This window comes from Terrapene carolina, unplaced genomic scaffold, assembly GCF_002925995.2.
Source record: "Terrapene carolina triunguis isolate 2854851 unplaced genomic scaffold, T_m_triunguis-2.0 Scaffold110, whole genome shotgun sequence".
Taxonomy (NCBI): domain Eukaryota; kingdom Metazoa; phylum Chordata; order Testudines; family Emydidae; genus Terrapene; species Terrapene triunguis.
The window spans coordinates 2961822-2975129 of NW_020664461.1; the positions used below are offsets into that span (position 1 = coordinate 2961822).

The 13308-nt window shown below is 40.8% G+C and overlaps 1 protein-coding gene across 3 annotated transcripts in view; it reads left to right on the forward strand.

Annotated features, from left to right (window-relative positions):
• The window catches only part of GPBP1L1 (GC-rich promoter binding protein 1 like 1), a 56132-nt gene that overhangs the window by 25015 nt on the left and 17809 nt on the right, over positions 1 to 13308 (forward strand). For all 3 annotated transcript variants that reach the window (XM_026651937.2, XM_026651936.1, XM_026651938.1), the window contains exons 3-7: positions 616 to 730; positions 1725 to 1854; positions 2220 to 2503; positions 6913 to 6985; positions 8352 to 8545. In XM_026651937.2, the coding sequence (XP_026507722.1) occupies positions 671 to 730; positions 1725 to 1854; positions 2220 to 2503; positions 6913 to 6985; positions 8352 to 8545 (741 nt within the window). In that variant the 5' untranslated portion in view covers positions 616 to 670. The remainder of the gene's footprint in view (positions 1 to 615; positions 731 to 1724; positions 1855 to 2219; positions 2504 to 6912; positions 6986 to 8351; positions 8546 to 13308) is intronic.

Consider the following 13308-nt stretch of genomic DNA (forward strand, 5'->3'; position numbering starts at 1 on the left):
TTTGTCCCTCTCGCTTTCCATTCACTGTCAAGAGTTCAGCACGTCAGCTATGGACTGTGCATAGAATTTTGGGGCCTTAAGACAGTTTTAAGATTGAGGGGTAGTTAGATTAGACTTGCCCTACAAGACTACTTTGAACTCTTATCTCGCTCAGTTGGTGCCCTTGTTAGCAACTTTACATCTTTACAATATTTACCCTCCCGCTTCCTGAAGAAAAACATACAGTGCACACAGGACCATACTGCAAGGCAATGAGCATTTGCAAGAGGAAGCCCATAAATTTGAGTGTTTCACATGTCTTTATGCACTGCAAGTTTGCTCTGTCTTCTTTCTACCCCCAGACCAATCCCATCATGAATTTCATAGCTATATTGCTAAAGTTGATATTGTAAACAGGAAGTATTTGGGACTTGTAAAGGCCTTATCTATTCTGGCCAGGGAGACCATGTTGGCAGCTTTCTAGTTAGAATTGTATTTAAGCCCAGCAAGAAGATTGCAACTTTTTTTTCCCTGTTCACTAGAGATGGCCTAAATGTTACAGTGCAATTATTCCACATAATTGCACAGCAAGGGCTGACAGACTGGAGATGTAGTTGTTCTTTTTTCCACTTGTAGATCCTGGCCATGAGGTTTGATGCCTCGCTTTATTGAAGGGAGACACTGGACCTAAATGGCGCAGCATGACTTTGTTCCTGCCTGGCTTAACTTCTCAACACCACAGTCAGCCAAGGTAACTTGCATTCTTTGTGTTCTTGAATACCTGTGTGAAGCTTTTTAAGATGCAGGCAAAAACTCTTCCTCTGTTGATTTTTCTTTGCAAATTAACCACCTCTGTTCCAGAGAGAAGGGTTGTTTTCCTTTGTGTGCACAAACATGGAAGTAAATAAATCATGTTAACTTCAGTCTGCATTGAGATCTCATAATGGGGAATTATTTAAAGAGATACTACCAAAGTTGGTAGAACTGAAAATTGGCCTACCTGCCTCTTCATATTTATGTACAAATTCAGCATAATTCTTTTTCTTTTCAAAGTAATGTTGCACTCTTGAGCAATGCACCAATAACAAGCCATTGGTTCCCATCTCAGAATTTTCTAGTTCCCATTTAGAGTTGCTTGTATATGAAATCCCAAAATTGGGGGTATTGGGTGACAACAGGATCTGAGGGGTAGATCTGGCTGACTCAAAGGTGTAAAGTTTGTGTGGGATCTCAAGCAGACACTTGCATTGCTATGCATGGCACTGGTAGTCCAGAGCACCTTGTAATAGCAAATCAGATTAATGGAGGGAAAACAGTTTGGTAAGGAAACTGCTTTCAGCTTCATGTTTAAACCAGATGAGACAAAAATAATTTCGAAATGTGCAATACCTTGATATTACCCTAGAATCTTTTCCAAATAGGAAAGGTAACTGTAGGAAAATTGGTAAGATTCCTTAAACTCTTCAAGGTGTTGCATGTGACTTCAAAGACTCTGCTAGTAAAGCTGATGTATAAGCATCCTTTTGATTTTTTGTAGGGTGATACGTGCAGTCACGTGTGCTGTTTTTGTGTTCACTTAAATAGTTCCATATTTGTCTGCTAAGCAACACACAGCCAGCCTGTTGCTGTAGTCACTGAAAGTTAATGCAGAGAACGTCTTTTTATTTTCATACAAGCCATCAGAATAGCATTGCTTGTCAAGCAGGCTCTTTGGGCGGCCTAAGACACTTAATCTGTTTCTGTAGTCCCCTGCAGCCACCTTTGAGAAACATGGAGAGCATCTTTCGCGGGGTGAGGGCCGCTTTGGTGTGAGCCGTAGACGACACAACTCTTCTGATGGATTTTTCAATAACGGCCCCCTCAGAACTACGGGAGGTGAGTAGAGGGTCAGAACTCCCTCTATATCCAAATACTGAATGCAGATCTATGCAGAATATAAAGTAACTTTGCAAAACCACATCCCCTATAACACACAAGGCCACTTATCCTAACACTCCTCCCTTATGTGCCATCTCTCTGTGTTCCCGTGGGTTTCTGGAGAAGTTGTATGTGGCTTTCAAATTCTTCTGCAGTTTGTTCGTCTGCGTGAGTAAAAAAGTCAATCTCTCTGAACTAAGGCAAGGTTAGCCTAATAGTTATTTAGAGAGCATTGACCAATGCCAGAAATATCAGGTCATTCCTGATTTCTTCTTGCTGTATTGAATTTTATTTTATTTCCATACTTACCTCCTGTTGTTTAGACTGCTGGCATCAGCCCTCCCTGCTCCGCCATGATTCTGTAGATTCCGGTGTTTCTAAAGGAGCTCATGTTGGGCTTTCTGGCAATCAGCCTGGCTGGCATGGTCCCTCACGGGGCCATGATGGTATGAACCAGCGTAGTGGTGGAGGAACTGGAGTCCATCGCCACTGGAATGGCAACTTTCACTCTCGGAAGAACTCTGCCTTTCAAGAAAAGGTGCCTGTTGAGGCCAGAGAAGAGAAGAGAGAAGAAAAAGAGAAGCTGCAGTTTGAGGAAGACGACTTTGTAAGTGTGTGGTTTCTAACTACAGGAGCCAGCTATGAGAAATGGCTTTCTAGGTTTCTTTGTATTAGCATTGGTTGGTGGAAAGGATCTAGAGTTGCATTCCACTCCATACTTTCGGGCATCACTCCAGTTTTAATGGAATGGTCCTGCAAGCAGTGTTTGCAGAATGTTAACTTTTTCCCATATTCCTGAGGCCCTCATATATTGGGTTGTTTTTTGCACACGTTGTCATTACGTGTTGCCAGGTTATTTTAAATCTGCTATATCAGTGTTGTGATGCATAAGTTTGTTCAATCAGCCAAACCCAATACGGCTGGTGACACTCTTTATCTGAAAAGAATAGTGGAAAAACCAATTTGAACTGCTTGTCACAAAGAAGTATGTTCATATCTTGACTGAGAATATAGTACTTGTAAGCATATGTATTTGGCAAAAGGGGCAAGGTTTCTTTTGAAAGACTTGAACCATAAAGACCAATTTTGGGGGCACTCCTGTGTGCGTTGTGCACATCATAGAATCATAGAATATCAGGGTTGGAAGGGACCTCAGGAGGTCATCTAGTCCAACCCCCTGCTCAAAGCAGGACCAATTCCCAATTAAATCATCCCAGCCAGGGCTTTGTCAAGCCTGACCTTAAAAACCTCTAAGGAAGGAGATTCCACCACCTCCCTAGGTAACCCATTCCAGTGCTTCACCACCCTCCTAGTGAAAAAGTTTTTCTTAATATCCAACCTAAACCTCCCCCACTGCAACTTGAGACCATTACTCCTTGTTCTGTCATCTGGTACCACTGAGAACAGTCTAGATCCATCCTCTTTGGAACCCCCTTTCAGGTAGTTGAAAGCAGCTATCAAATCCCCCCTCATTCTTCTCTTCTGCAGACTAAACAATTTCAGTTCCCTCAGCCTCTCCTCATAAGTCATGTGTTCCAGCCCCCTAATCATTTTTGTTGCCCTCCGCTGGCCTCTTTCCAATTTTTCCACACCCTTCTTGTAGTGGGGGGCCCAAAACTGGACACAGTACTCCAGATGAGGCCTCACCAATGTCAAATAGAGGGGAACATCACGTCCCTTGATCTGCTGGCAATGCCCCTACTTATACAGCCCAAAATGCCATTAGTCTTCTTGGCAGCCAGCCTCTCTCAGTTTCCTAATGTAAAACTGACAAGACCTGGTAAAATGAAGCATTAAAACTGATAGATAAGAGATTTAAAATATTTGGGTAATAGTTGGGGTATGAGGTAGTACTCATATTAAGATGGGATGGTAATTTCTTCCAGCTTTTAAACCAGGAGTGCTAGTTTTTCCAGAAGTTCACGACTGGAGGCTTGTGCTGTAGTTGCCATAGTAGCCAACACATAAAGAATCTATCAAAAGAGGGGGGAGGTGGTGTGATTTTGAATTTCCAGTTTATTGTGAAAAGAGGGGAAGAGAGAGGGATAGGTGAATGGACAAGGGGTGTCTTATCGACATCATCGTACCTGGTTTTTACCTTCTTTCCTCCCCCAACTCACAATTTCTCAACATAAGAACATAAGAACGGCCGTACTGGGTCAGACCAAAGGTCCATCTAGACCAGTATCCTGTCTACCGACAGTGGCCAATGCCAGGTGCCCTAGAGGGAGTGAACCTAACAGGTAATGATCAAGTGATCTCTCTCCTGCCATCCATCTCCACCCTCTGACAAACGAACAGAGGCTAGGGACACCATTCCTTACCCATCGTGGCTAATAGCCATTAATGGACTTAACCTCCATGAATTTATCCAGTTCTCTTTTAAACGCTGTTATAGTCCTAGCCTTCACAACCTCCTCAGGTAAGGAGTTCCACAAGTTGACTGTGCACTGTGTGAAGAAGAACTTCCTTTTATTTGTTTTAAACCTGCTGACTATTAATTTCATTTGGTGACCCCTAGTTCTTGTATTATGGGAATAAGTAAATAACTTTTCCTTATCTACTTTCTCCACATCACTCATAATTTTATATACCTCTATCATATCCCCCCCCCCCTTAGTCTCCTCTTTTCCAAGCTGAAAAGTCCTAGCCTCTTTAATCTCTCCTCATATGGGACCCTCTCCAAACCCCTAATCATTTTAGTTGCCCTTCTCTGAACCTTTTCTAGTGCCAATATATCTTTTTTGAGTTGAGGAGACCACATCTGTATGCAGTATTCAAGATATGGGCGTACCATCGATTTTATATAAGGGCAATAATATATTCTCCGTCTTATTCTCTATCCCCTTTTTAATGATTCCTAACATCCTGTTTGCTTTTTTGACTGCCTCTGCACACTGCGTGGACATCTTCAGAGAACTATCCACGATGACTCCAAGATCTTTTTCCTGATTTGTTATAGCTAAATTAGCCCCCATCATATTGTATGTATAGTTGGGGTTATTTTTTCCAATGTGCATTACTTTACATTTATCCACATTAAATTTCATTTGCCATTTTGTTGTCCAATCACTTAGTTTTGTGCGATCTTTTTGAAGTTCTTCACAGTCTGCTTTGGTCTTAACTCTCTTGAGCAGTTTAGTATCATCTGCAAACTTTGCCACCTCACTTTTTACCCCTTTCTCTAGATCATTTATGAATAAGTTGAATAGGATTGGTCCTAGGACTGACCCTTGGGGAACGCCACTAGTTACCCTTCTCCATTCTGAGAATTTACCATTAATTCCTATCCTTTGTTCCCTGTCTTTTAACCAGTTCTCAATACATGAAAGGACCTTCCCTTTTATCCCATGACAACTTAATTTACGTAAGAGCCTTCGGTGAGGGACCTTGTCAAAGGCTTTCTGGAAATCTAAGTACACTATGTCCACTGGATCCCCCTTGTCCACATGTTTGTTGACCCCTTCAAAGAACTCTAATAGATTAGTAAGACACGATTTCCCTTTACAGAAACCATGTTGATTTTTGCCCAACAATTTATATTCTTCTATGTGTCTGACAATTGTATTCTTTACTATTGTTTCGACTAATTTGCCCGGTACCGATGTTAGACTTACCGGTCTGTAATTGCCGGGATCACCTCTAGAGCCCTTTTTAAATATTGGCGTTACATTAGCTATCTTCCAGTCGTTGGGTACAGAAGCTGATTTAAAGGACAGGTAACAAACCTTAGTTAATAGTTCCACAATTTCACATTTGAGTTCTTTCAGAACTCTTGGGTGAATGCCATCTGGTCCCGGTGACTTGTTAATGTTAAGTTTTATCAATTAATTCCAAAATCTCCTCTAGTGACACTTCAATCTGTGACAGTTCCTCAGATTTGTCACCTACAAAAACCGGCTCAGGTTTGTGAATCTCCCAAACATCCTCAGCCGTGAAGACTGAAGCAAAGAATTTGTTTAGTTTCTCCGCAATGACTTTATCGTCTTTAAGTGCTCCTTTTCTATCTCTATCATCGAGGGGCCCCACTAGTTGTTTAGCAGTCTTCTTGCTTCTGATGTACTTTAAAAACATTTTATTACCTTTGGAGTTTTTGGCTAGCCGTTCTTCAAACTCCTCTTTGGCTTTTCTTATTACATTTTACACTTAATTTGGCAGTGTTTATGCTCCTTTCTATTTACCTCGCTAGGATTTGACTTCCACTTTTTAAAGGAAGTCTTTTTATCTCTCACTGCTTCTTTTACATGGTTGTTAAGCCACGGTGGCTCTTTTTTATTTCTTTTACTGTGTTTCTTAATTTGGGGTATACATTTAAGTTGGGCCTCTATTATGGTGTCTTTAAAAAGTGCCCATGCAGCTTGCAGGGATGTCACTTTAGTCACTGTACTTTTTAATTTCTGTTTAACTAACCCCCTCATTTTTGCATAGAAAAAATATTGTAATATTTAGGATTTGACCCTCAATCAAAGGTAGAGTTTAAAAGGCTGCATCCTTCAGATGAAATAACAGCCTAAAATTTCGACTCCTGGAATTTATTTTAATATAACTTAAGCTGAGCTTTTAGTTTTTATGCCTGTAAATATATAAATTCATCTTCATCACAGAGATTATATACATCTGGTGTCAGTATAATATTGGTAAAACTGTTAATGCCTAACTATCAAATACAAAATATATGAAAGCTAGTACAGTTATGAGGAATTGGGTCCTGGATATCACATGGTCCCTTGAGCCACTGATTAATATCAAATTATAGAGTCTCTCACTTTCTTAATTATACATTAGAAACTCTTTAAATAGGAGTTCTGTCTTTGCTTGCTCTAGTCCCAACACAATCTGAAGGGGAAGGAAAGTAAAGCTCTTTGGGCCAGGGACTGTTTGTTCTGTTTGCACAGCACTTCGTACAAAAGGGTCCTGGTCCATGACTGTGCTCCTAGGTACTATGGTAATACTACTTCTGATAAATAGTAGTATGTGCAATCTTCTAATGTGTCCAACCGGATTATGTTTTTACAGCCATCTTTGAATCCAGAAGCTGGAAAACAGAATAACCAGAGCAAACCTTTAGGGACACCTTCTGGAGTGTGGGGTACGTAGAGAAGTTTACATCACTGTATAGAAAACAGATGACCACTTGTAAAGCAGAAGAATTGAACAATATGTTGAAACTCTAGTTTTTCACATAGGGGAAGATCTTAAAGGAAGATTGAACTGAAGTAGACAGCTACCTCTTTCTTTCTCTCTCTTTGTTCCTTTCTTGTTTATCTCTCTCCTCAATCTCTTTTCTGATACTTAGAGTTGCACTTGCTGCTGTTTGAGAATCTTCTCTTCCATTTCCTGCTAATGGCACAAACTACGTACAGGAATGTCACTCGTCTATAATGGTTGCTAATTCCATGGGAAGATCACAGCTTCTCTAAGCTTGTGGGTGTTGAGTGTTGGAATGAAATGATCATGAAAATTCTTGATCCTGCATTGCTAAATGAAGAATCAGAAGTGCAGAATAGGGTTGAGAGGACTAGAGGGAGCACAGCTCCCTGATTGTAAGTGTTACGGAGGTGATATTTGTAGTGGATATGCAGCAATACTGTACAAATATACAAGGCTGTGTTCTTGTGGTTCAGCTTCTTTTTCAAATTAATTAAAAAGAAAATAGTTCTAAATTCCTGGATACTATACATGACATTTTTGTTCCCTCCATTGAAAAAGCTAGGCTGATGCAAATGGGGTGCCTGTTATCAGTGCCTGAAAATGTTTCTTTAATCACTAGTTGGAACCTGTAACTCTAACTAGAGAGTTTAATTTGGGGTGGGATAGAATTGTAAACCAGTTATTTATTAGCTGTATTCTAAAAACATTCAGCAATCTGTTGTACTAGATCTAATTTTAATCTCTTGAGCGTTTGGTTCAGATCTTTACTGGTCCACCCAAATGCAATACAAGATTAGCAGCAGTAAAAAGCTGTTTAAACACTTAGCGGTTTACATTACAGTTTTCAAGAAAGTCTACTGAGAACTTCCGTTTGCTCCACCAGAATGTGGTGGTAATGGTTGCAGGTTGCAAAACATGGAAACTTAAAGCATGAGTTTCACTAAATATTTTTGTTAGTGAATTAACCTAAAATTACTCAGTAGTTATTCAGAACTTAAATATGATTACCCATTCTGGTTCCTTCTTTCAGCAAAGTCTGAGAGGCTGTTAAAATCTCAGGCCGATGTCGTCCTAGGCAGTTTTTTTCAAAATCAAGAGGAGCCTACAAAATATTGGACTTTACCATCTTTGTCTGATCTCCTCTTCCCTGGAATTCAGAAGCTGTTAGCAGCAGCAGCAGCATGAGACTCTCTCAGCATCTTAGACTCTAAGAGGTAGAATTGGAGCTGAGGTAGAGTCAAGTTTTGTGGAATGACTGAGATTCTAATTATTATTTGAGGTCTTGTTCCCCTCTGTTTTTGTAGAAAACCCCCCTAGTGCCAAGCAACCTACCAAGATGCTGGTCATCAAAAAGGTTTCAAAAGAGGATCCTGCTGCCGCCTTCTCAGCTGCATTTACGTCACCAGTTCCTCACCTTGCAAACGGCAACAAGACCACCACAATTGTCCCAAGTGTCTACAAAAATCTGGTTCCTAAACCAGCAGCTCCTCCATCTAAGGTACAATGGCTTTCAATGGAGTTACTAAACTGGATTGAAGGGGCATTCTCTCCCTTATATAGAAAAAGTACTAGTAACAGAGTGAATGAGTTGTTCATATGACAGTGTTGTAAATCTGTACAAAGTTGTAATACGATTCATTAACATGGTTAAAATACAGTTTGGACCAGTCTTCAAAGACCAGACTGGGTCATGTTTTAACGTGATCCTTCGGCATAGTAGTTGAGCCTTAAAGGTAACCTACAAAAGAAATATAGGGTTTTGCACTTCAGCTTCTTTGTTACATACAAAAAGGTTAAAGGGTTTTTCAAGTTTTCGATTTCTGCTTGATTTTTTTATATTGGGTTCAGATCTTATCTAACTCTGTTTTTCCTGAAGGCTGGTATAAGAGATACCTGGGGAACTTGTAGGATTATGACATTCCAAGTAGTATCAGAGAAGTGAAACCTAATCATGGAAATTATTTTTATTCATAATTCTTAGAGCTTTGTTTTGCTTATTTTTTGGGCTGCTAACGCCTCATTAATTAAAATGCTTGATAAACACTTGGAAGAAAAGTTCTTTAGAAGATGATCGGTCCTGGTTGAGAAAACGTCCATTCTAGCTGTGTATCTTCCAAGAAGACTACCAGTGATACAGGAGAGAGCAGATTTTTTTTAAAACTTTACAAAATATAATCAAAAGAAAACTCTCCTTAAAAACCCCTTTCAGAGATTTGTAAAGGAGCAGAAGGCATGAACACAACTCTTGCCTTTCTAGGTCCTCTTTAAAATTCAGCTGGTTCCTCCTCTCCCACAGACGGCAGAGAGAACCTACATGATTAGAATGTCTATCACTTTTCAATTCTAAAAAAATTTTGGTCTTCTGGCTTGTTTTGGGGTAGCACCCTAGTGCTGGCCTGACAGGTGGGCTTTTGTAAGAATCGCAACTATTTATAACTTTCCATTTGTAAAGAATTCCTTACCTGTAAAATCAGAAGTTCTTAGGCAGTCCGCCCACATGTGGAACCACCCGTGACAATTCAAACAAGGTGCCGTTTATGCTGTCCAGAGAGCTTCCCGTTGCTGCTTTTTCAGTTTGACAGCTTGGGCGACTTAGGGATATGGTCAGGTGCCTTGCCTGTAGCTGGAATGACTTGGTGTATTGAACAGGTTGTAGCTATTCAGCCTTCTACTTCAGAGCCTTTTTAACAACTTGATTGTGTTGCTGCTTGTTCGTTGCACAGTGATCTTTTATTTAATGCAGAAACGTATCACTGCTAGCACTGTATGCAAACAATGATCTATGGTGGGGCTTGCAAGTTACAGTGCTATAAATATTTACTCCTAAGATTTGTAAATCATGAAATTGAAGTCAGTGTTTTCCATACCTGAGTAAGTGCATGTAAATATTATGACTGCATCCTGCAGTAGTGCATTATTGCATGGAATCATAAATATTGAAGATGAAAAGCTAATTGATTATCTAGTTCCCCCTTCCAGAATGTGGCTGTTCCCTACAGTATAGTCACCAGTGCATTTGTTTTGCCTAGTTCTAAATGCCCTAAGTGATGGGTCTTCCTCTTTGTGAGACTATAGCGCAGTTTAATCAGGCTTGCTGACTGGATGTTTATCCAGACGCTGAGCTTGGTTTTCATTGTGCCTAGAAAATAGTATTTTATGCTTAGATTTTCAAAGGGGCCTAATGGAGTGATGTGCCCAAATCCCATGTAATTTCAGTGAGTTTGAACACCTAGCTCCTTTAGGCACTTGAAAATCCCAGCCTTTGTGGGGTTTGTTAGTGTTGTGATCCGGATGTGATATGGCCTAATAGGTTCATAAACTAGTTTGTATTATACCCTTGATTGATGGAATTTTAGAAGAGCACTTGGGGAAATTAAGCAATTGGTTTGGCTGATGTAAAGCAGCAGTGTTATTCTGGTACATAAACTGGACAACTAAACCTACTTGTCAAAATGCTGATTTTGACATCCCAGTTTTCCTTTTCATTCTGTGAATCCTCGATCTTCTTAAAATTGCAGTAGGGCATGTCAGTGTGGGTGATTTTGTGTCTAAATTGACTTCTGTGGCCAAAGATGTGGGTTAATTGGCTAGTAGTGTACCCCTTGCCTTATTCCTGTAGTATTCAGAGGAAGCAGAAGTCATGTCTGTAAAGTTACTTAGCCAGTTTAGAAATCATTTGCTGTTTCTATGGTGGTAATGCATATAGGTCCCTAGTGTAGACCAGGCCTTAGTATTGCAAAGACTTACGGGTTCCCCATTTGAGCCACTGGCTAGCTCCTCTCTGCTACATCTATCAATGAGGGTGTCATTTTTGGTGACCATTACCTCTCCCAGAAGAGATGGGGAGCTACAGCCATTAATTTTGGGGCATCCATACAAGATCTTTTTTAAGGACAAAGTTCACCTGCATCCTCATCCAAAGTTTGTCTCAAAGGTGGTTTCTTCTTTCCTTATCAGTCAGACAATTTGACCATATTACCCAAAGCTACATACGAACAGGGATGAACAGCGTTTGCATATCAAGGCTTAGACGTCAGGAGAGCCTTAGCGGTTTACCTAGACAGAACTAGGCTCTTCTATAAATCCTCCCATCTGTTCATAGCAATGGCAGACAGAGTAAGAAGCCATTCAGTCTCCACCCAGAGAATTTCTTCCTGGGTCGCATCCTGTATACGCATGTGTTATGACTTGGCTAATGTCACTCCACCTGACGGAGTCTCAGCTCATTCAAGGCGGTTGCAGTTGGCCTCAGCAACCTTTCTGGCACAAGTTCCAATTGCGGACACTAGTCGAGTGGCAGCCTGGTCCTCTGTCCACACGTTTGCCTCCTGCTATGCTATGGCTTAAGTCTCCAGAGACAATACTAGAGTTGGACGAGTTGTTCTTCAGGCTTTGTTGAAATAGACTCCTATCCCACTTCCTGTTCTTACGGCTTGAGTCACTCAAAGAAGAAAACAGTTACTAGCCTGTTGTACATGTCCATTCCATAACCCACCCTCTTCTGCCCCTCTGCATTGGAGTTCCACAAGAAGGAACTGGGGGGAAACTGTTACCGAAATATCGGGTCCACCTAGCTGAGAGCCAAAAACAGCCAGACAGGGATAAGGAAGAGTTGCTTTATTCTGCAGAAGAAAGGAGAGCCTTGTACCTTGGTACAAAGACTCTGTCTTACACACATTTTACAGATCCTTTATACACATTCAGACAAAGGCCCTTGCCGTGTTAACACTTGATTGGTGGTTGTCAGACCCGTGCTTTTGCTATCTGGTTAGTAAAAACCGGCTTGGGACCAGCTCTAACTACCTTAAGGCCTTGAAAGGGAAGACCGTTGAAAAGTTCAGGCTACTGTGTACTTGAAGTGTCTGCTTCCCCCTAATGGCCGCTGGCTGACATAACGGCTACTAGCTGTTAAGGGGGGGCGGGGGGGTGTCACTAGTAACTTTCACAGTCCCCCCCTTCGGGCCTGACAAACCCAAAAATTATCAGGCCCGTTACGCAATTTGCGATCAACCTGGAGGGACAGATACTGGGTTTTCTTATGGACAGCAGAGCTTTTGATCATAGCATTACACAGGCATTTGGCACATTGTATCATTATCCAAATAACAGATAGAAAGAAAAGAGAGAGAGAAATCCATTTAGCAATTGTTCGAAAGAGCCCCGTAAACCATTCATGACCCAAGGTCTGGAAGGAGGTCCTCAAAACTAAAGGTGTGATCAAGAGATACAGCATGGAAAACAACAGCAGCATTCTGTTTATACATAGGTCATTCTGATATCTTGTTTTGCTCACTAATGTAGACTCTTAGTCTACATTCCATATTATCTACATGTTATCTACACAAGGTCGCAACAACTTCTCACACAGTTTTTTTCCACTCGCCTCACACATTTTCTTGCTTCTACAAATTTCACATTATTAGGGTTACAGTTAGCCTGACTTTTGCTAACAAACTGTCATGCATTGCAATCCCCTTCCTGTCAGTTCTTTCTCTGTTTCCACAACCCCCCCGATTTGTACTGCTAGTACAACAAACATTTTCAAATCTTTATTTGCATTAATCTTGGAATTCAGATTTTACTTCAGATGCTTTAACCTAAGGGGTTTTGATTGGATGTAATGACAATGCATGATGAGCATGGACATGAAAGGTATTACTATTATTACATCCTCAACAACAATAACATAATCCTAAACTAACTAATAACAATACAAGCAATAACATTCCCATAGCAATAATATGATGGGGTTTTTGTACAGTTTTAGTTATAAAGCACAATACATCATACTTAATACATAAAATAGACACTCTATAAGCTGTATGAAAGGCATACTTTTCAACAGTGGTACAGGGCAGCAGTGGGAGCTTGAGCCACCCCATGGGTCCTGCTGAGGGGAAATGTTTCTGACAGCTGTATGCAGGGCACACTGACACCAAGAATGGCATGAACGTGTGCAACACATCTCAAAGAACAATAGTTACTATCCTGTTCAGAAACTGTTTTTTCAAATTTGTTAGTCTCTAAGGTGCCACAACTTTTCAGTCTCGGCAAAAAAATTTCAGCCCACTTCGTCCGGGTTGACCTGGTGGCCGAGCGGGGACATGGAAAATATTTGGAGCTCGGCAAAAATTTTTTAGGACTCAGCACTAATGTTTTGGACGTGGCAAGAAATTTTCAGCCCGCTTCCTCCGGGTTGACCTGGTGGCCAAGTGGGGACTTGGAAAATTTTTCCGAGTTGGCAAAAATTATTCGGACTCG